Source organism: Channa argus, chromosome 7 (genome assembly GCF_033026475.1).
Source record: "Channa argus isolate prfri chromosome 7, Channa argus male v1.0, whole genome shotgun sequence".
In the NCBI taxonomy this organism is placed as follows: Eukaryota; Metazoa; Chordata; class Actinopteri; order Anabantiformes; family Channidae; genus Channa; species Channa argus.
The window spans coordinates 2,361,481-2,385,548 of NC_090203.1; the positions used below are offsets into that span (position 1 = coordinate 2,361,481).

Below are 24,068 nucleotides of genomic sequence, written 5' to 3' on the forward strand. Positions count from 1 at the left end.
GTTATGGAAAAATACCAGAATCGCCCCTTAATCAATTGCGTGTTTATTTGTTTCTGTTTTTATATTGTAGTCACTATAGTAAAAAACACTAAACCGAATGGAATGGAGCGGAAGTTGTTGTAATGGGGCGCTCCCGAACGTGGTGACGTAAATGGCCTATATCTAGGCGATCCCCGTATGCTTCACTTCCGTTTCACTGCAACGTCGAGAAGGACGATGAGTAATGTTAACAGCCAAGCGGAAGGCTAGCTTCTTCTTTTTTCTCTATATATACAAGGCAAAGATCTAGCAGCTTTGCGCTTTTCCATACTCAGCTTACCGAAAGCGTCAAGTAAATTACAGAAATGAGTGCCCTTTCGACGAGACGGCCAACTATTAACGGAATAATGGGCTGTTTCATTCTTCCTCAAAATGGAGTCGCGGAGGGAGCCAAGCACTATGCCTCCGGAGTTTCGTCCTCGCAGATCGTTATGGGCTCCTCCATAGACTCTCTCAACGGAAACGGAAGCACCAAGCGGCCCATGAGCCTGGAAGTCAACCCCTCAATCGGCTACGCAGCAAAAACCCACCGGGAAGACCCTGAAGAAATCGAGGACGGATCGTTGCCGTGCACCCCGGAGCTGTCGTTGGACAGTGAAAACCATGTCTCCAGTTGTCCAGCAGGGGACGAAGTCTTGGAGAACGACACGAGGCAACTGTTGAGCCAGTTTCTGAAAGAATATTCTGGACTTTCTAGCCCTCGGTGGAATGAGAGCAAAGCACAGGCAACGATGAGACGAGTTGTGGAGAATGTTCTGGATAAACACAGATACACGTACAATGGTAAGTACTGCTGCAGCTGCTACAGTCTGCTCGCGTCAGTTGGTTCCTTACAACAGACTCCATGTTTAGAACTAGTATCTTGCGCTAGCAGGAGCCATTTTAATCAGCAGTAATAACCGCATGTGTTCAATTTGAGTTTAGTTAGCAGCTTAACCATATTCCAGTAGATTTGAGTGGTATATTTAGGTGCAGGCCTCAGATAAATGTCCAACGGTTTTTGTCAATGTCAAGAGTTTCTGACCAAGATTTTCATTTGTCCAGGTATGATCAACAAACTGTCACTGGATGACAGAGGGGATGACGTGAGCTTTGTCAGTGCAGTGGCCACAAGCCTCTTTTCAGATGGGGCAACAAACTGGGGTCGCGTTGTCAGTCTGGTGGCTTTCGGTGCAACTGTCTGTAAGCACCTAAAGGACAAAGGCAGGGAGAACTGTGTGGAGCTAGTGTCGGAGGAGATCACCACATACCTGATCTCCAACCAGCGGGACTGGCTGGCCAAAAACAACAATTGGGTAAGCAATGAATTATGGCGGAAAGACAGTATGAAGCAAAAAGCAAAAAGACCTGCTTGTGTAACTGGTTTCTTTGGGCAATTATGGTTACGTGTCCAATGAACAAACACCTTTGTCCCCAGTGTGTCACCCTCAGATTTCTGCATGATTTCTAATCTTTTTTTCTTTTTTCTCCAGGAGGGCTTTGTAGAATTCTTTCGAGTGACAGACCCAGAGTCTTCAATGAGGAACACACTCATGGCCTTTGCTGGAGTTTTTGGTATCGGGGCAACACTGGCCCTGTTGACCAGGTGAATTTGGACACAGACATGTAATATGCTGGATTTGGCTACATTTCCCTTATTACGGACTGAAATGAGGATTGAAATGGAACTTGTAAACAATCATCCAGTCATCTTTGTCTGACTCCCTTCCTCCCCCACACATCCTGCTGTTCATGTAAAGGGACATTACACTCACCAGTCATTCTTCCAAAAGTTAGGGTATTTAATTAAAAAAGAAATTTATTTTTCTAAATAATGTCAATGACTATGCAAAATTGTATGCTTTATATAAGCACAGTGGAACTGTCTTTTTTTTTTTTTTTTTTTTTCTTTATTCTTGAACAACAGTGGTGTTTGTAAGCAGGGGCCAATCCAAAGCAGCTATGGAACGCAAGTTTCAATGAAGGCTTTTGTTTGGACAGTTCAACCATTTGAAGGGAGTCAGGGTGGCTTTGCATGATTGTGGCCCTGCCAGCTTATGAAAATTTTGAACTGCACTAGTAGGAGCCACATGCAAAACTCTTTGTTGTACAGCAGCGTGGAAATTGATGTTGTCTGATGGCAAAAATGAGAGAAAGATACAGTCTGTGCTGTGAAATGAGCTGAAAGGGTGCTGGTGATTGGTGGAAGGAATGTAAGAGTATGTTTTTCAATTAGAGACTTATTGCAGTTCCAGCTGTAAGCTAATAAATGTAGCTCAAATAAAATGTTCTTAACATCGTTTAACCTTTTTGAAATTGTCTGAGCAATCTCGCAAACGTAGAAGGCATCACTCACTCTTTCTGTCGTGCTGAAAAGAACCACCTCACACTAAACTAAGTTTAACATCGACACAGCCTTTGATGTTTATCACACCACAACCCAAGGTACAGCAATGGCTGTCGTTTCCTAGAAGTTTGACTGTAGCAGCGCCTTCGTCGCCTCAAGCGCTCAGCTGCATCCGCAGGTTTTGCGAGTTGCAGCAATGGGGTGTTATCTGCATGAAGCTGGTGCAAAAGAGCTGAATGCATTAACACTAGCTATATTGTGAAACTGGGTTAAATGGTTCACAACATCCTCAAAATTGCATAACAGTGTCTACTTCCTGGGTTGGAAAGTCTCCTTTAGCTACCCAGAAAATGGTCCCTTCTGATTGGCTACTTGGATATTTACAGTGTTTGTATTTTTAATGGTCTGTGTCAACATTACAGCCAGACAAACCTGTGATCTGGCTGTAGTCAGAAAGGTTTTCTAGACTTTTCGAAACTGTCAAAAGCTCCACTTGGATCTACTTTCCTGATGCTTACAATTAAAGTGAGAAACCAGGAATGTGTTTATGCGAAATGTCCTCTAAAATCCTGAATCTGAGTGTGGACCATATCTAGCCTCAAGTAGGGGAATCCTTAGTGATGATGTGTGGTGCTTTTTTTTTTATTTTTTTGTTTGTGTTTTTCTTTTTTTTGTTTTCTTTTTTTTTTTTGGTTCAGATCCTTCTGTTGTCTCAAGTTACAGGACAAATGGAACATTCACTGAGGTCCTAGGAGGAAATTGGGTAGAGCCTCTCCATGGTGATGGTCCACAGAAGACCTCCCTTAATTATCTCCTGCGGCCCATGATGTTGGCTACTAGCCTGGTTACCCTGGCACAGTTCATTGTGAAGAACAGGCTGATACACAATAGGCAGTTGGAGGCTGAGGCAATTTCATAGAGCAGCTTGCACAATACACAAGTGGGTTGAGGGTGTAGCAAATGGGGCACTGTTGTGTCTTGGGGCTGAATATGGAAAGTGGAAGAGACTTTGAACAGACCTGGTGTTGGTAACCATTTTATTAGAGCTATACATGATTTAAATGTGTACATAACATTATGGTATTTATATGGTCTCCTAAGTAGAATGTAAATGCTGCACTATGTTTGGACTTAATATGTTTAAATATTCTGTATATCTGGAAGATTGTTAGATTAAGATTGTGTATCCATGACGGGCACAATATGTAAATAAGAAAAATGTAAAACTACACAAAGTAAACTAAAGAATCCATAGTAATGTATTTGTGTGCCACCTAAATTTTTATTCATTTATGCACATTTACATATTTTTACTGACCTAAATAATAAGCGTCAAAAATGAAAATGAAACGGTTGCGGTTGGATACGACAACAGGGAAGTTAACAAAGAATTTTTATTTTTTGGTGTTAGAAGTCTCCTACTTTGGTTAAGCCCACTACGGTTAGAGGGTCACAGTAATCTTCATCGTGAACAGGAAACCTTATTTAACACATGCTGCTAAGTCAAATTTCAGCAGCTCTTTTGCTAAAAAAAATGTGAATGATCTGTTGTAGTTGAACACACTCGCTCAACACTTTCAGCAGGTGAACACATTCCCCTCGTGGGATGGTTCTAAGGAGTGGTTTATGAAACTATGAGCAGCTCACATATTTAACATTCAGTTACTGTAAGGAGTATTGATTATTTTGAGCTTGGCTCACCTTTGGGAATGCACAAAGCCTAGACCAGTATTCAGAACGAAACTTGTCTGGTGTTCAGGTAACTTTTTTTTTTTTTAAGGATGTGGGCCTTTTTAAGGCCTCTTTTTTTTTTGTTTTTTTTTGTTTTTTTTTTTTTAAGTGGCTCTAATTTGGAACTTTTTCTTCAAATGTTTCTGACACTACATTTTAGAGAACTAAATATTTCAGAATTGGATAAAGACCATTTCATCATGTTTTACTGCTCAGAAGTTGCTCCACAGAGGCCCATTCCACACTAAGCAACTATCTTTTATTTGCAGTTTGGTAACCTGAGCTATGAGGAACAGCCTGGTAAAACGGTCACAGCACTGGCTGAAACAGCCCTGTAACTTCCCCATAGCAACAGCCCGCCCCTTCATTTTAAAAAAAGCAGCAGTTTCTCGGAAGTCGGCTGACGCACAAAGTTTATCTTTGACAGGAGTATTCGGCTAGTTACTTAGAAGCTGTGAATACTAAGAATTCTGATCCTGAGATGCAAAGATAATGCAAAGTGTGGCGGAGTTTGAACTAAAGCTGTGTAAGAGGATGAGTCAGTTTGTTTAAGTAAAGCTGATAAGGTTCCTACTAGTTTTAGCCTGCAACAAAAAGAAAGTACTTCAACATCACAAGGGCTTTTAGAGCTGCTTCACTAGTCGAGAATTAGAGACTCAGTTAGTCTCATGGCTTTAATTAAATGTTAGCACAGTCTGCCATTGCTGTACGGTAAAAACAAGCAGCACAACATTCTTTGCTTGCTAATCACATACTGCTGTCGTGCATCTTTGCTACACTTCCTAGAGATCACTTGCCACTTACTGTGTTTTGACTCGGTGGTGCACTTTAATTTATCGGCAACCACTCAAAAACTCAATGCTCGTATTACAACACCTGTCAGACACCAAATGCCACTTTCATAAAGCTTTATGCAAAATACAGAAATATGCATATGCAGTTTCTCTGGTTCCAAACTGCTTTTCTGAGTTATGCACAGTTATTCCTACACTTATCTATCTATGGATGTCAACACATTCTGCAGTGTCATCTGCGATGTAAAGCAAACACGCATCCCCTGGTCACAGTAACTTCCTTTTGAAGGCTACAGAGCAGCTTTTGAGTTGATAAGCTCCTATGTTGAGGCTATTTACAGATGACACCTTATAGGGGGTTAAATTGAAGAGCCACTGTGCATCATCCATGCACACGTACAGTTGCACTGAAATAACATGTTTGTTGATAGTTGGTGTTTAGGTGGGGCGGCTCTGTTGGTAAAGGCAGTCGTCCACGGACAACAGGGTGAGTGGTTCGATCCCCAGCCCTGGCTATATATGTCGAAGTGTCCCTGGGAAAGACACTGAATAAATGTTGGTTGTTGCAGTTCAAAGTATATTAAAAAAGCAATTAAGGAACAGCAATTAAAATAAAAAAGCAAATAAAGAGTCCTTGTTGTTTTTTAGTGGGTGGTCATTCTTATATGGATTCAGCATAAAATTAGGTTTTTATGCATCATAGGCCTCAACTCATCTGCACCTCAACCTGGACTCTGCACACTAAGTTCTTTGTCATGAGTGGATACTTGTCACAGGTTAAATTTAATACACTGCTTGACGTGTCGGGTTCCTTTCTGAGTGGAGTCGTCTTGTCCTTTTGAAACTTTATTCTTTGATTGATGACAGTATTGCAATATTAGACAACTTTTTCGCGTACACAGACTCCCCACTATCACTCCAGAGTGCGTCCTCCAGTTGCTGTGATCAGAAACATTATTTTCTCTTTATGTGTCATAACCATGATCATACAGTTGGAGAGATACTAAGCTAAACTGAGCTTTTTAGTGCTTCTCCAGAATCCTTTCATGCACAAATGACTGCCAGCTGGGATTTTATAAATAAGCGGCATGTATGTGGTCCAGCATGAAAAATGTGTCCATGACTGCAAATGATGTCCAAATATAAAAACACAGTGCAAGTTTGGGACACAAGTGATTCCAGAGCTGCAGAACTCCTGCTCAGTTACCCAGGAAGTGCATCCTTAGGTGATTATGCATCAGCTTTTAGAAGCTCGTATGGAAAGTCTAAGGCTGCGTCTAAGCATTATTTCATTACAAAAATGCCAAAAGATTGATGCTACCTCCTTTAAATTAGTTGTTTTCTTCCCAGTAATTCAAAAGCCAAACATATACTTGGGCGGCTGTAGCTAGGTTGGTAACGCAGTTGACCATGGACCACAGGGTCAGTGGTTTGATCCCTGCTCCTGGCTACATGTCGAAGTGTCCTTGGGCAAGACACTGAACCCCAAGTTGCTGCCGGTGGGTCTTGCATGGCAGCCACTGCCATCGGTGTGTGAGTCTGGGGGTGAATAGGAATCAACATTGTAAAGTGCTTTGGATAAAAGCGCTATATAAGTGACTATTTTTATACTTGCATTATGTTGTGAGGTGGTGAAAAGCTGTTTAGAGGGTCATTTCTGGTGCATCTTAATTGTACTTTGTGTGGGTGTATTTGTCCTCCTCTGGTGAGTTGGTCCTTTGTATTTATGAATATGCCTAATTATATGGCAGCACACTCTCTTGTTAAGTAACTCTGGCTGCTGTGAGACGGCAGCAACATGTTTGTTTTCTTTGCTCACGCAGAATTTGTTCCGACCATCTGCTCTTTCTCAGCACTCGGTGTATTTTCGAGCAGGTCGTTGACCCCACTTTATGTCATGCCACGCTTTCCGATGTTTGTTTTATTCCCTAAAGAAGCAACAGTTAAGTAACAAGGCAAGCATTCATTTTCGAAGGGGCGTGATCCTCCCAGTAAAATTCCCAGCCTGTTGCAGACAGGGAGGAAGTAGTGGAACGTTTGGTCTAAGAATAACTACCAGGCCCCAGCCGTGTACATATAGCACTTCTAAACTGGCCCATGTTCAAGTCTTTTCCCACCCAATCAAGATGGAACTTGCCAGTGTTTTCCTTTTTTTGTTCTTCTTCCTTTTATGTGATACTCCAGATGGCAAATGGTAAAATCATTCTTTACTCTTTATTTTGCAGAGACTTCGTCCACAAGGACATCGGGATGAAACTATTTAGTTACCAAAAAACATTGCCTTAAATGTCATCTGGACTCTGGAACAGCTAACAGGAATGTGTCATACTTAAATTATTTTACTGTCATTTCATTGAATGCAACTTATTTAAGTTACACATAAGTTAAACGTTTAACACCTATTCCAGTACACAAGAGCTACAGTACAGCAGGACTTGCATTTTTCATGGATATTTGCCATTTGGGTGGTAATAAACAAATATCCAAAGCCAACTGATCAGCAGTGTAGTCAAGACTTTAGGGACCCCCTTTAAGTATAGAATGACCCAACAGTCGCCCATCATGCCCCTTTGGCAATTCAGCCAGATAACTGAGCAGCTGAAGGAAAGACAGAATCCAGTCCATCAATATGAACATAAAACTAAGAAGTCCAAATAACTTTATCACACTATTTGCAGGTTTGCATTTCCATGATAAAGAACTTCAACTCTCACCCATCCTGACTGTATGAGCCAACCAAGTGTTTCTTCAGTTTTAAGTTCAGTTTTAGTTTGTTCTATGTAGTGTGTATTGTGAACTGTACTGTATTGTGTGGTGTTATGTTTTTGTTTACTGATGATGTCATTAGTGACATTATATAGCTTTGATACTTTGCCTTTGATGGTTGCCTTTTAAGTTTTTTGTCTGGTCGTCAAGGAAACAAAGGATAGCAATGACTTTTTACAAGAGAATTCAGCTCAGCTCAGCTACTGAAGGGTGCAGATGTGACACGGTAGCTGGAGCTGAGGAACTGACCACAAGGCGGTTCGGACCGCAACAAAGGTTCAGTGTGTAGCTGTGGAGGCCACCGAGTTCAGTGAGTTCAGCCATACTTTGAGAAACTTGTTTGATGAAGCTGTTTGCGAACGCGCTTGTGAGATTACTGTACTTAAACTTGTTTGTACAACTGACCCGTCATCGGCTAAGTTGAGAAGCAAGTACAATAAATGTTCAGTGTTCGTCATACAGCGATCTCGGTCAGCGATCTGTCAGTTTCGAGTAAGATCACCTCTACACTGATGTCTTACCGTGTTACCAGGTGAAACGTACCAACCCAAGGGATAAAAATGTCTTAATTCCACTGACACAACACAACAAGGCTCGGCCACTGGCCATACACATTCCAGTACAAGAATATTTTCAGAACATCTGAAATACAGGAACTAAAGATCAACTGATCAGAATGATTCAGAAGAGGCAGACTCAGGCGGAAAATGCGTTGTTCCACATTTCTATCTTTTTGCCTTCCCTTTTTTTGAATAGAAAATACAGATTACATGTTGGTATGGAGAGTTAATTGCTATTGCAGATGTGCAGATGTGGTAGCTGCTGTTGGCTGTAGACTTTACTCTGTGCTCAAGTTGTCCTTTTGGCCAAACCGAAGGCCACGTGAGGTGGCACAACAGCCGTTAGTTCTTTGATATCACCTTTAGATTATAACTTATCAAGCTCCCTTAAGGTTACAGCAAACCTGCAGTTTACAATATGTTCTTGGCACAACCTCTTTACCAGCTGTATGTGGCCAGAGGTTACTGCAGTGCTGATAAAACAATTGTGATTTCCTGCTTTACACCTGATTCCTTCCAATAACAGGAATTCTTCTTTTATTGACACTACAAAACAATAACAGTGGGTGACAAACATGAAAAGTAGGTCAGCCATTTCTTTGGTAGCTGTTGAACCTGTATGAACTGGGACCCAAGGAGCAAAAGCACTAAGCTGCAAGGCACCTCTTTCCATTGACTTCTGGGAAACAGGCCTGGGCTTGTTTGACCCAAATGCTCCAAGGTGGGAAGTTGTTATGTCTGGATAAATCATCAGGTGGATGGAGGGTCAGAAGGATGGGTTCAGTTACAGCTTCAGCCCCAACTTGTTTGCTGTGCAGTCTTGTGATGATTTGTTGTCGCCTGTGGCCTCCAACATTCTCTGCACAACAATCTGTGGAGCTCAGTTTTAAAGGGCAATGAACTCATCTGAATGGAGTCATTGTGCTGCTGGGGATCATCCATTTATGTGGTCATTTGGAGAAGTTCAGCATGTGGCTGTGCGTAATACATATGACTGATTTCCCCACCGCAAACAAACCGCAAACTGCCTTCTTGGAACCTGTAGAATGAATGAGTTTGTTAAAACCCTTTTTTTAATTTTTATGACTCAAGTTCAAGACATAAACTCATTCCCATTGGGTCCATTACAGACCCCTTGTTCTTCCCTCATCTGTGCTGTGTTTAGGACTTTTGTCAGCAAAAAAATGAACTCATGCGAAACAAATTATTATTGCGGTGCACATGTACTTGATGTCTGTGGTTTGGACATCGTGACTATCAGACCAAACTGGACTAAGCCACTTCTAGAACACAGGGTAATAAAGTTTACTCTCACTCAGTTTTTGCCACATCATGATATTACCCAACAACATTGCAATCACGTGCATGGATGCACACATTCCTGGTAGATTACTTTGTGATGTCAATGCTGTACTTCTGCTGTTTCCCCTGCCAACACAAATATGTACAGTATTCCAGAGTCAGTTTCGAAACTTGAATTCTTTGATGACATTTGCCTTCCTGGTGACTGAAGCCCACACAAACCCATTCTCTCATTCATCCATTGTTGTTCACTGCAGCATATTTACTTGTTGCCATTTTTGTAGGACTTGAATCCAGGGTGTAGCATGTACGTGAAGTCTCTATTCCTAATCCTTTCCACAAAAGGTTCCATTGGCTGAAGTTGTCCAACTGGGGGAAACGTCCATCACTGAAAACAAAACTTTAAGAGGTTAATGTAGCAAATGCAGGCGAATGTCACATCTGCAGAGATGGTTTTTAGATAGAAACCAGAAAGTTACAGCATGCCAGCAATGTTTATAGAGTTTAATGGAGAGAGAAAACCCCAACACTCACCTGCGTACGTGAGCATACAATATTTACAATATTTAGGGCTCAAACCAGAATTGATGTTTTTAGTTATTGCATAAATCTATGTTCAGTGTCCCTGCTTATGTTGGAGCCTTAAATTGTGAAGTGCAGCTGCTTTATTCATCATGTCTAAGTGGGACCAGCGGTATTTCAAGATTAGTTCAACTTAACCTGACCTAATCAGTCAGATCTACAGTTGCGTGTAGATCTCGCATTTCGTTTGAAATGATCTATGTAACGAGTGCTTTCATTCCTATAGAGCAGCTGTAAACCCACATTAGAGACAGTACACACAGAAAATTACATCCTATTTTTTGTGTGATCACACCTTCGGTTTGTTTTGTTTGACCTGAGTCGGAGCTGAAGATTTGACTTTGTTCCTTTTGTTTCCATTTGTGTGCTTTAAAGTTCACATGAATGAAGCACAATGGAAATGAAATCTTTGTCAACACAAGTTTTAATAATGGGCTGTTGATGTCGTCTTTAGATGTGATTATTTTGTGTTTACATCGTGTTCTCTTTTTGATTTCATAGGATTAGAAAGTTGCCCATATTTGCTTACTGGCAGACTATAGAAAGTGCCTGGACTCGTCATTGTTTGTGAGTATTTCATCTCTTTTCACTGTTTGTTCTATTGTTTGTGGCTGCTTTGGATTCTCCATACTTACCTAGCACCACAATGCAGCGTGACTATCAACAGTCCTTAGTCAGGCGTTTGGGTGTGTATTCTAATTTAGCGTGGTCTACAGAGGTCTGGCAAACTCGTATCTTCCTGACTCAACACTTCAAGGTTCAAACTTGTAGTTGTAAGCCCCAGATGATGCTGACTCAAGTGAGACCAACTGAGGTCTTTTCTCACTTCACTCAGCTCCTTCTGGAATGACTACAGACTTTATGCAGCTGTTATTATTATAGATTATTACTTGACTCTTGTGAACACAGTTTTGTGTGTAAAACAGGTGCAGATCCTTTATAATGTAACATACACTGACGTTGACAGGACAAATATAACTTGGGAAGCTGACGCCAACTTTCACCTCCTGGACTCGTTCTTATTGTTACATAAGAAACTGCTGTGCATTATAACTTTATCATATCAGTAAGACATCGATAATTTTCTCACTTGAACTCCTCCTTGGTTTCTGGTATTTCAGGTGGCTGTGTTTTGAAACCATCATAAAGTCATTTTTCAGCAACATCCTGCTTCACATTCACACATTCACAGAGGTGGTGGAAGTATACACGAACTGAAGTAAAAGTGCAAGCAGAAGTATTGCTTCAAATTCTTTACTCGAGTCGAAGTACAAATGTGCATGCTTTAAAAATCACCTAAAGTACGAAAGTACAAGTAAAAGCAAAAGAAAGTACTTTAAATAGTACTTAATTTGATTATTTTGTTAACATCAATGTACAACTCTAGTCCAGATTAATTCGACAGATTCTCAAAGATAGATAACTAGAGAAGATTTAGGACCTAGGGTTATTTTAAAAATAAGTACCAAAGTTACCCACTGACTTTGTGTAAAAATGGCACAATGGGTAAAGTTCAAGCACATTTTAATTAATAAAAACGCGTCATCAAATGTTTTCCGAATTTTCTGAATTGAAGAAAATTGTAGCTAAAATAGAATACTCCAGTAAAGTACATTAACTCTAAATTGAACTTAAGTACAGTACTTGAGTAAATGTACTTAGTTACTACCCACCTCTGTACACACTGTGAGCTGACCCAATGAAACAACCGGTCTTCAGTCCTGGTCCTCAGGGACCCCTGCTCTGCTTGTTTTCCCACTATCCTCTGCCCTGCTCCACCCACTGCTGATTACCTGGATCAGGTGTGTTTGGTCAATCAGAAGATGGAAGATACCATGTTGGATGAGGTGGGAGTGAGGGAAGACAAAGTCAACTGGGGAGATGCTGGAATTTTTCAGCATCCCATTTCCTGGAAACACCTGATCCAGATAATGAGCAGTGGTTAGTGTAGGGACAGTGGGACAACCAGCAGAGCTGGGGTCCTCAAGGACCAGGATTGATAACCCCTGAGTCAAACCACAGTGCTGGACATTATCCACTACTTGGGATTATATGGGGTTAGGTGTCTTGCTCAGGGGCACATCAGCAGTATGGGAAGAATAGCGAAAGCAATACTGGTTCACTTTGTTGCCCAGATTTGATCATGCTGCTCCAGATCCAGACCCATTTCACTTAAGTGATACGAGGTAGAGACTGTCCCAGCTGTGTGGGTGTAATCTTCAGACCATAAAAATTACCTGGTGTCAGAATCTTAGGTGCTGCCCAGGCTCTGATTAATGTTTTACTAAGCAGATTAAATTACTCCAGTAGTTTCCCCCGTCGTTACCTACGCACCTATGCACCAAAAACAAAACAGAACAAATGACAATTAGGGTTTTTTCCTGTGAGTTTTGCTTTTGTTTTGTCTCCCAAGGCCTTTCTGGGAATTTAAATCTGGGGTGTAAGTATTTGATCCTCCCCCATGGCTGGCGTTAGAAGGGATTACAGCACAGACAAAATAAGCACTCAGCTTAGAACCAAAGACACAAAGTGTCCTGCCAGCGCCAGCCTGTCACCATCACACAGCCAGAAAGAGAGCTGCCATTTCACAGAGACAAAGAAAAGGTTTCTCTGTGTGTTATGACAATTTGGATATATAATCCACTCAAATTCTGCCATGGATAGAACTGAAGAATTCAAAATATTTGTGATAGTTTTTGTTCTCACTGTCAGTGGCTTAATCCAGTGTTTGCGTATCTAAATCCTGCTGCACTAGAATTCAAAGTTCTTTAAATCTCCAAAGAGGTTTAGCAGTTTAGTAATTGCACAGATGTGTCCATAAACAAACAGTCTCCTATTTGGAGACCTTTTGAACAACATCTTGGACAAAGGATGACACTGTTGCTACTCCACGTCTTTTAGTTTTTCCACAAATCCCTTGGAATAACCAACAATTAGGTGAACTGTCACTTGTGTAAGCAGTATTTTATTCGCCTGTACCATCGAGCTCTTTTGTTATCGTCCAACACACAGTTTATTTTGACATCCCCCCACATACACTTGCTGCCAGAAATACTCACTAGATCAACAAATGTGTATCGGCGCATCACTGACAATTGCACAGTTTAGTCCAGTTTGAGTAACACCGTGTCCAATATTGAGTAAGATAGTACCGCTGCTCAGTGACATCATAGTGATCTTGGCGCAGCAGTGAATGGTGCAGTTTTAACATTTCAGGTCTCTTTAAGGTTGGAGAACATCATGTGTTTGTGCACTAATCTTGATCATTGTGCCACTCAATACAAAAGCACAGTTTTCCCAGTTTTTGCAGAATATAAGCCGCTGCCATCTGGTAAACTGTAGGACAACTAGATTTAAGAATTCATTTGTCCCAGCTTTCATCGCCCTCCCGAATAGCACTACGTGACTCATTCAACCTGTTTGTGTTGTTTTATTATGTTTTTATTGTCGTTTGTGTTTGGTGTGTGAGGTTTTGTGGTTGCACAAATTGCCCCATGGGGATAATAAAATGTACCTCGACCTTGAACATTTGCTAAAAACTAAAGTGTCCAGCTGTTTGAGGAAGTTACACACTCAAAAAATGCGAAGGTGCATCCATTTGACATCTGATCAAATCAAATACACATGAGTAATTCATTCTTGTTGAATTGAATTAGAGTAAGAAACGCACAGCAGAATTGAAATGAACCCAAATGTAGGAAGCATGATACACACAGCTATCAGTTTTTAAATTGTTCTTTGTTTTTGGGAGAACAATACAAAACAAATAGCAGCAATAATAACAGTTTATTGTTTAATTGTAGAATCATAGGACAATTAAGCTCAAAAGAAATAGAGTTAATGATTCATAATGTTGTAATTTCCTCCTTCTTAGACCTTTGCTGTCAATGAGACCAGTCAACAGATTGCACACAGTTAGCAGAATCTTATTAAGACAAATCACAATTTACTCTCTAAATTGCATTAACTGTGAAAACATAAAATGCGGCCTATGGTGCATTTACGTTTGCATCAATGCACATTAGGCGTGACGGTGCACAAACATGGTGTTAGCAGGAAACTACATCTTTATGCTAATATTTTTGTAAACATAGCAAAAGCTTATCAAGACTGTAAATCACATCAATGGAAATTGTGGGATCAAACTCCCTGAGAGAAAACTGCGTGGGTGCTGTGTTATGATGGATCTGAACTAGATCCTCGACATGCTTCTTTGATTCGTGTTTGTTTTGGTGTTTGTCTTCAGCTTTCGTTAAGTCCATCTATTTTCTGATGCGCATTTCTCAGAAATGTAAATTTAATTCATTGTTTTTGGTGAGCATTGAGCCTATTACACCTGTCTGCAGACTGCGAGCATGGACTCCCATTGCCGCTGTTTAAGCATGAAAAAAGTTTCTATGGATTAGAAGTATCTCACCTGTTCATTTCCACTGTGTAGTTAACAAACAACGATTGTTCCGCATGAAATGTGCATATATGCATCCAGAGTGTTTGCCATGGGCCATACAGTATGTCATCTGATCCTAGTGTGTTTGCGCAGGAGTTTTTGTTTGCAGTTCACTGTTTGCTTGGCTAAAAAGTGAGTTAGAGTGAGTCTAGCAGCATACTCAGCATTAGCAAACACGTTTCATATCTGTGTCTCCACAGAACCAGTTCATTATGTGCTGACCGGAGCTGTATGATTTGCTAATTCATCTTCAAGACCATCCTGCTCTGTAAAATTAGTTTATTTAGCGTCATTACTGATGCACAAACTTAATGTCGCCATAGACCACGTCACCTCGAGGAACTACGTGGTCAGTGAAATAAAAAAAATGTAGCACACACAGTCCTGTCTACAGAAAACAATTTAATGGTATGAAACGGTTAAATGCGTAACAGAGGCCCAGTTTGTCTACAATGTAAAGACTAAGATAGTCCACACAGCCAAAGCTGGCTCCAGCCTTCTGGTAGAAATGAAATGAGCTACAGTATGAATATCAAAATATTTTTCTGCCGGATGCAGTGACTTCCTGGAGTCACCATGAAGTTGGCAGGCACCCAATAGAGGCCACAGTGTTGTTTGTCTTCTGTTTTTTCACCACAGAACTAGAACGCATGAGTGAGCTTTTAAAACTTATGCTGATAGTTGGATTTTGTTCATTCTGGACCAAGCAAGCTTCTGCATCTGTGGTGAATCTTTGTTTGCTGCAGTTCTACAAGTAGCATTCACTTAGTGATACTGTCACTAAGTGAATGCACTCCTCCGCTAGAGGTGACATTCTCTTTGTCCTTTTCACTAAATGCCAGTCACTCTGAGTGTCTTACCCTTCAATGTATGAGTAGAGGTGAACAGGAATGTTTATGTGGGTGCTGACATGAGTGGAATGCCGTTAGTTTATAGCCTAATTCTGACGTGCACTTGAACCACGAAACGTGACAAAGTCAATAAGTGATACCGTCACTAAGTCTCACTTTGTGATAAATTCCATAAATGATACTGTCACGAAGTGACACTTAGTAATGAAGTCACTAAGTGACACTGTCACTAGTGTCACGTTTAAACTAAAGTTAACTAAATAAGTGTCACTTAAACTAAGGTTTTAGTTTAAAAGTGACACTTAAACTAAAGTTTTAGTTTAAAAGTGACACTTAGTGGTACTGTCACTAAGTGACACTAGTGATAAGGTCACTAAGTGACACTGTCACTAGTGTCACGTTTAAACTAAAGTTAACTAAGTAAGTGTCACTTCAATTTTAAACTTAAACTTAAGTTTAAAAGTGTGACTGTCACTAAGTGACACTAGTGATAAAGTCACTAATTGACACTGTCACTAGTGTCAGTTTTAAACTAAAGTTACCTAAATAAGTGTCACTTTTAAACTAAAATGTTAGTTTAAAAGTGATACTGTCTCTAATTGACACTGTCACTAGTGTCACTTTTAAACTAAACTTAACTAAAAAGGTGTCACTTAAACTAAAGTTTTAGTTTAAAAGTGAAACTTAGTGGTACTGTCAGTAAGTGACACTAGTGATAAGTTCACTAAGTGATACTGTCACTAAGTGACACTGTCACTAGTGTCAGTTTTAAACTAAACTTTAGTTTAAGTGACACCTTTTTAGTTAAGTTTAGTTTAAAAGTGACACTTAAACTAAAGTTTTAGTTTAAAAGTGACACTTAGTGGTACTGTCACTAAGTGACACTAGTGATAAGGTCACTAAGTGACACTGTCACTAAGTGACACTGTCACTAGTGTCTCTTTTCAAATAAACTTACCTAAATAAGTGTCACTTAAACTTAAGTTTTAGTTTAAAAGTGACACTAAGTGATACTGTCACTAGTGTCACTTTTAAACTAAAGTTAACTAAATAAGTGTCACTAAAAAGGTGTCACTTAAACTAAAGTTTTAGTTTTACAACTAAACAGTTACAACTATGTGACACTGAGACAGGAAAGGGCGTATTTCATGGTTAAAGTGCACATCAGAATTAGGCTATAAACCAACAGCGTCCCACTCATGTCAGCACCTACATAAACAGTCCTGTTCACCTCTACTCATACGTTGAAGGGTGAGGTACTCAGAGTGACTGGCATTTAGTGACAAGGACAAAGGGAATGTCAGCACTAGCTGAGGAGTGATGTCATTCCTGAATTCAGTTCGACTGTTTTAAACAGTTTATGATCAAATTTAAACCCTGAACCGGAACTGTTGAGCAACTTGCCAACCACATATGGTACAATAGGAGATGATAACACACGTTTTAATACTGGCTGTGTTATTAGTTATCTACTGCAACTTTGTGGTAAAATCATTTGTTCATGATAAAGTTATAATGCAGTTTGCCCTGTGACCTCTGAGGCTGCTGACTGAAAGCAGATTCCTCTGATAAATCTGGGATAGGTTATCTAAGCTCTGTGAGAATAAGCTGCTGTTATGTTACTGATCTTCAAAGTGCTGCATGCAGCATTTTGTTTTCTTGTAAATAAACTCTATGAGCACATGAATCATTGGTATTAAAGAATCATTGGTTCTTCAGCTGTTGCATTTTGATGAGCGATCAGAACAAAAGGGCCTGTTACAGCTGTTACAAATTCATCTTGTTAGAGCTAATTGGAAATGAAATATTATGGTTAGGGTCTTCAGGGATTATGCCTTTCTGTTACCTCTGGCCATCATTTCTGGCAGTGGCGATAACATTGTGCTCACTACAGTAGTTGATAAGTGTGACATTGTAGCGAAATCGCTCATGGTGATGATAGGGACAAGAAACATGAGCTGTCAAGACATATTTTAAGCGACCAGCAGTGTCGATTTTATCTAACATGACTTTTCTTTTTTTTCTTTTTGTTTTTTTTTTTAAGATGAAGGAAAAATTAGGGCATCAAAGACGAATGGCAGCGGTTTATAAGTTCCAAGTCCTAAGTGGTGCTTAGTTTTGGAGGCCACTCTTTTGCAGTGGCCACAAGTGGAAATGCAGGTCCCGCGATGTGGACTGGACTCTTCGTTATCATAAATTGCTCCATTCGATTCTTTGGAAGCCTGTTTTCACCACTTGGGGGAAAGATGTCAATATGTTGTATCTTAAAATATGGACTTATTAACTCAAAATAATGAGATACTTTCTCAGTATTATATCTCAGTAGAAAGTACAAAGTATCTCATTTTGAGAAGCAGGATATTGATACACTAACACAAACATTGACACACAGTCACAAACGACTTGTTTCTTTATCAGCTGTTGGATGTTTCCCAGTATCTCCCTATTTCTTGACTTATCTCCCCGTTTTCTGTTGGAAACTGCCCGTAATCGCAGTCTTGTTGACACTATCTCATGTAATTCAACCCATCTGCAAACAGACCCAGTCCATATGTTGGTTGTGCAGACGGTTGATAAACTCTGCAGTTATGTGTTTGATGGTCAGGTCAGAAAACCCAGGACTTTCCCAAGGTGAACCAGATGTGAAGCGCTCATTATTGCAACCATAGCGACACACAGGCAGTTATTCTAACCAGAACTAGGATTTTTCTTGCTAAACCTAATCAAGTTTTTCTTTTATGCCTCAATGTCAAACACGCGTAATTGTGTGTTTTTGATTGTTTCCATGACAACGAAGACCTGGGCACGTGCCACCACAAGGGCACTATTTGAAAGGTCACTGCCATTGGTCATATGTAAGGGTTAGATGAAGCAACCTATATGGGTATTTAGCCTGGAGACTGATAAACGATAAGCGTGAGAAAAGACGGGAAAAATGGTTCCTGTGAGAACGGTCCCAAATGTCGACATGGTGTAATGCAATGATGAATAATAGAGATCTCAGGCCACTGACACCACGTGGTTCTCCCTCAAAGTCTGATTTTCTGAAATGATTAGGTACAAATTCACTTTGTCTAGAACTTTTGTTTGCACCCAACAAATATCATACAGGAAATTAGAGTCACTGGTTAACCTGCCGTGCATGTCTTTGGAATGTGGAAGGAAACCTGAGCACCACGTTCTGTTTATCTACTCATAGTTTCAGCATTAATGCAGTGTGCTGCATTTACCTTTGCACCTTTGCTGAAGTAGCATTTACAGCTTGCTGCAGTTGCATTGTTCCTGCAGCAATTTTCCTCTTTCTGGAAATCTGATCCATGAGGACAGAGCTGCCTGCCAGCCGTGCACGTGTGTTGACCAGTCACATTTTTGTGGCCTGAACTTCACCTGACAAGCTCAAGTGGTCACATGCAGGGTGCACACAAACTGTGTTAGCATTAGCTCAGTGATCCAAGGTCTGTCAGGCTCCACTAACACCCAGTCATGCCTCCTGTGAGGCCAGAAAAACAAGAGCTATGCGCAAAGGAATGCAGAGCGTTCTCAACTGGAGCCAGGAGGGGCTTAACAACACCAACACAGTCTGCAGAAGCTGACAGAAATGCAGAGTGTCTTTGAAAAAAAATCTCATGAAAAAGATCCAAACCTAGAAAACCATAAGTGCGTGGCCTGAATCTGACAAGACACCACAGTATCCTGTACCAGAATTATGGAAAAGCAATGATATGCTTGCACATAACCCAGCGACGGATTGAAAATGAGTCCTTTTTGTTGTCTGAAAAAACATTCATTCCCTCTGGTGTTTACTGGTTTTTCTAAACATCATTCCTGTGGTTGGGCAGATAACACCCATCAAATATCAGAGGCTGCATCCAAACCTCATTTTAGGCATAAGTATGTGCCCCAGGCTCCTAACATGTAAATACAACCCACTTAAGATGATGTGTTTACCTGTCTGGACATATTTTGTCTCCCTTTAGTGTCATTTCCTCTTTGTGGCTTCATGTCAGATCCAGAAAAGCATTTGCTTTTTGACAGCTTTTCTGTAAGACCATGTACTTTTGCAGCACCCACATAAAAATTTCCCTGCTTCACCTGCAAAAATTTCACACCTTCAGTGTTTTGATGGCAAAATGGCCAACTTCTGCCTCCCACACACATTTCTTGACTTGAGAGGCCCTGACACTGGAATCTGTGGAAGGGGAAATACACGTCTCTGTGTTGCGAGGCAGTTTTGTCTCTCTCTCTCCCATGCCGCCCACGCTACTCACATTTCATGACACTCCTACACGGGTTTCGGTCTTTGGTGATAAGAGCAGCTGTTTCAAAGAGATATTCCACCCAAATTCAGTCTGCTTTTTTGCTTGAAGCACCTCTCTAAAGTGTTTAGTTTTTGTTTTGTTTTTTAATGGAGTTTCTTCATGTTTATTTTAAATCCTTCAGAATAAAAGTGGACAACAGATGGACAGTGTGTGAAATGGAGAACAAATGTACTGCATGGGTGGATCAAATGGAGAAAATGGCCCCTGGGCACAGACAAGGATTTATTAATTAGTGTCTTCTTGTCCATTTTGTATCACTTTTTAGTCATTTTTGGTCTATTTCAACAATTAGGTGCAGCAGTTGTTTTGGGGCATTTTGCTACTTCTTTAAAGAATTTCAGGTCGGTGTTAATCAGTTTCGACTTTTTTTAAATCTTTGTGGTTGACGTGCATCTCTTTCTGCTCATTTCGGGTATTTTTTTTTTCAAATTATGAGCAGTAGCATTAGTAGCATTATTAACAGGCCTGCTGGGCACCAGGCCCAGGCGTCTGTTCAATAAGTGTCCGTGGTGCAACGCTACTGTCTGCAACTACAGTTGTCAATTCCTGGAGCTTGTTGCTGTCAAAGTGGACAACAGATTGCACCAACTGCATTGTTGTTGGACGTGTAGTTAGCCCCATGTCTTGTCTTATCCTCTTTGCATCTTTCATCAACGTCTTTTCATCATCATCTTTCCTCTGTTTGTTAATCTTTACACAATTTCTTGATTTTTTTTTTTAATCCCCCATTTTTGTCCTCCTGACTCGTACCTTGTCATCACACTGTTGTCATAAGAAAACCAACCTGCATGCAGCCTATGTATGTAAATTGCCACTTTAATTGCTTTAGCCTGTATTAATTTTACTTTTATTTGGAACAAAAGATATGAAGATACAAAGTTAAAAGGCTGCTGTGGAAATATGTCTAAATTCACTGCTTACTTTTTTCTTTCTGCTGTGTCGACTATAGTGCTCGACTCTAACCTGAAAAGGCGAAGTCTGGGCTTTTTGTCAGACAGTGGACTAGCTGAAGACTGACCTGACTTTCGTTGGCTTTGTTTCCACCATAAAAACTTTACAAAAGGAATAGGAATCAATCCCAACTGTTCCCACTCTCATAGGGAATGAGTGTTTTTTTTGGATTAAAGTAATGAGTCACTCTAATGGGCTCAGTCACGTGACGTCCTTGTGACCTGCAACCCGCTTCCAGTCACTAAAATTCCTCACTTGTGTCCCGTGGTCAGGTTATTCAGTTGGATTGGTTTAATGCCGGGGACATTGAACTTTGGCCACACTTTCTCTCCACCTCCCTCTTTCAGCAAATCGCATTATGAAGAACCAGAATCACGCAGATGGAAGTTTAGTCTGCACAGGAAATGAATGAGCTCATGACAATGTCATCTCAGTGGTCTGCTGTTCCTGCTGTGCAGGGACTTCGTGTTTCATATTGTGTGTCTGATCACGCACTGACCTCAGTCACACGTCACAGTGACTTTGATGTCTTTAACTATTTACCTTCCCAATATTGTCCAAAGCTGGAGAGTTGACAGACCTTTAAGATTAACGTCTGCTTCCTTAATCTGACCTTTGCTCTGCCATGTCATGATCTGTTTTTACAGTTCCACAACAGCGCAAACCTTTGAACACGCTGCCAATATCTTCCTGCCTGAATCCTTTTTTTATTTCAGCCACAAACTGTTAATCTGTTAAAGCCTCTGTGCCCTTTGTGCAGCAGGTTGTCCTTCAAAGCATCTGTTTATTCCCTCACTGTCCCATGTTCCCAGCTCCACTATCTATATTTGACTCTATTTGCTTCCTCCTAAAGTAAATTTACTCTGCGGTTCATTTGAAAACTCACACCAGCAGGCTGACGTTGACAAAGTCATGTACTCGTTGCATGTCAGCCTTTCATTCCCTCTTTTTTACATGTGCACATCTTTTTTTTTTGACAGTATTTTATTGAACAAGCTGGAAGGCTGCAGTTTGAGACGAATGAGCAATGGCTTCAGGCCAGGGAGGGTGTGTCTGGATGTAAAGGAGGACTGTCGGTTTGTATGCAGAATATGTAAAACCTGGTTCAACAGGAAGAGTCTATACTTTTGCGGCAATTGATTCAAGCCTTGGCTTTAGCACTACCCTAAACCTTGTCTTAAAAGTTACCAATCAATCAACTGCCATCACCATTAAGTCAAGACCTAACCTGCTCTTCTCAAAGGTTTTTCTGGTTTCTCTTTTGTTTTGGCTACACAGGAGGTGTGTTTGCAATGTGAAGCAACCAAACCAATAAATTTTATTCCCACGCATTTCTCAGCAAGATAAGTCTCTTAAACATGTCAACACTGCTGAGATAAAAGATGTCGCCAAATGTGAAGGTGTATGGCAGCTCAAAGAACGTAAAAGTCCCAGGGAATGCCAGGAAACACTGGGACTTAACATCTCTTAGCACCTTCCACCACTGGGAATTAACATCTGTTAGCAATCTGCTACAATCTACTCTGTGTCTATGAGCTGTGAGCCAAAGAGACATTAAATTCCACACACATTCAAACTAACCAGAAATAATTTGCAGATAACCTCACCTGGATGACTCCCCAGAAACCTTAACAAAAAGAGAAAAAGCTGCACAGAATTGAAAATGGTTTTAATGAATGGCTTCATACAGCAGTTAGAGCAATATTCTAATTGAGTTTGAGCTTAGTTTGTGACTTCCTGATGATTCTAAATCCACCGCTGCATAAACATGACTTTTGCAGGTATTAAGAAAGGTGTACATGTCAACAGTTAAATACTGGTGGGAACTTAGAGAGGAATTCTCACACCGTGGAAACCCACACATTTCCCACTGACACTGACTCCTCTTTCAACACTCGCTCGCTCTCTGTTTACATTTACATTTACATTTAGTCATTTAGTAGACGCTTTTATCCAAAGCGACTTACAAGTGAGGTACAAGGCAGCAAAAATCTTAAGTCAAGGAGAAAACATCAAAGCAAAGTCCTATCAGAAAAGTGTTCACATTTCACGAGATACAAGTGCAAGAGAGCAGAAAGGTTTTTTTTTTTAAAGATTTAAGTGCATAGGAAGATGCGGAAGAGTTCAGTTTTCAGCAGTTTTTTGAATATTGGGAGAGAATCAGCTGAGCGTGCAGCGTTTGGTAGCTCTGTTCAGCTGATTTATTTAATCCCAAAACCACAGAAAACAATTACATAGAAGCAAAAATGATATGCACAAAACACAACATATTTTATCATTTTAATTTAAATGATGCAATGGCTAGTAAAATATCCTCATATCACACAGTTTTAAATTAATGTAAACTAATCTTGCAAACCTCTGGTGTAAGTGATGTTGACATCTTTCCAGTGAAGCTCCACCGACTTTAAATCAGTGTAAAAAGAAAGGTCAGCACAAAAACTCAAATCCATTGTGTGCATCCTGTTTGAACAGGAAATACATAACATTAGGAAAGCAATGGGGGCACTTATGTAACCAGCTGTTACTTAAAGGCAGTGCAAACAAAAAACCTGTTTTCTGCAGTCGTGCTAAGGGACCATGGCTAAACTCCTCTGATGTCTTGTATATGTATACATGTAGTCAACACATAGTATATTTGTAAGAGCAGGCTGTGTGTCACTGAGCAGCTGGGTGAAAGGTCCTTTGTATTTAAGCACCTGTCCATTAAAATACTGTAATGTTTTTCTTATTTTAAAGCTTATGATATGCACATATCAGCCCATTTCTGGAGGCTCATGCCAGTTTACTAAGCAACGTAGAATTGTTTAATAAGCTGAATTTTAGCTTGCAGTGCATAAAAGAGAATAGTTGTCATGGTGAAATTGGAGACATTTTGTTTTGACCTGATAAACTTGAGAAATATTTACATAATACAAAGGTTTTTCTCAGTGAAAAGAGAAAAAAACTTGATGTGCATATAGGACATTTTCAACAAGCAAAAGGAAAAATGTTTTTATGTTAATAATTCAAAGCAGAGTCCTTTTATTTAGCTTGACTGCAGGGGACATTTTAATATTACGCAAGTCCAACTAAAAATGAAACTAACACAAAGTATCCTCTAGACATCTTTGTAGGTTGGTTTCAACCACTAAATATTTGAATATTTGTACAATTCAGACCCAGTTTGCGCTACCAGGAATAGGTTTTTGTTCTTTTTTTAGGCCTCCTCCCTAGGGCCACACCACCACCAGTGTCTCTGCTGACTCTGTAGCGATTCACACCTGCTTGCAAACCACCCCAATGCAAGCCGGCGATAGCAGCTGAATTAAAAGCAATAGAGCTACATCATCGGCATATACAACAGGCCTGACGTCAACACTCCCCTCCTTGGGTGTGCAGAGATGCATGAAAACCACAA

At 40.4% G+C, this 24,068-nt stretch overlaps 1 protein-coding gene and 1 long non-coding RNA gene across 5 annotated transcripts in view; one reads left to right on the forward strand and one right to left on the reverse strand.

Annotated features, from left to right (window-relative positions):
* Positions 1-178: 178 nt before the first annotated feature.
* Positions 179-24,068, forward strand: part of mcl1b (MCL1 apoptosis regulator, BCL2 family member b) — a 28,092-nt gene continuing 4,202 nt past the window's right edge. Inside the window, exons 1-4 of one of the 3 annotated variants that reach the window (XM_067511084.1) lie at positions 179-822; positions 1,084-1,334; positions 1,512-1,624; positions 10,602-10,667. In XM_067511084.1, coding sequence (XP_067367185.1) covers positions 345-822; positions 1,084-1,334; positions 1,512-1,624; positions 10,602-10,667 — 908 coding nt within the window. In that variant the 5' untranslated portion in view covers positions 179-344. Of the gene's footprint in view, positions 823-1,083; positions 1,335-1,511; positions 2,324-10,601; positions 10,668-24,068 lie in introns of those variants that run through there. The other 2 variants (XM_067511085.1, XM_067511086.1) reach the window with 2 other exon arrangements.
* Positions 8,210-23,248, reverse strand: LOC137130666 (uncharacterized). Of its 2 annotated transcripts, none has more exons than XR_010914876.1 (3): positions 23,028-23,248; positions 9,785-9,906; positions 8,210-9,255 (listed from the first exon to the last, which is right to left on the reverse strand). It is a non-coding gene; the product is annotated as an uncharacterized lncRNA (long non-coding RNA). The 2 variants fall into 2 exon arrangements; XR_010914875.1 differs by lacking the exon at positions 23,028-23,248 and adding an exon at positions 14,518-15,363.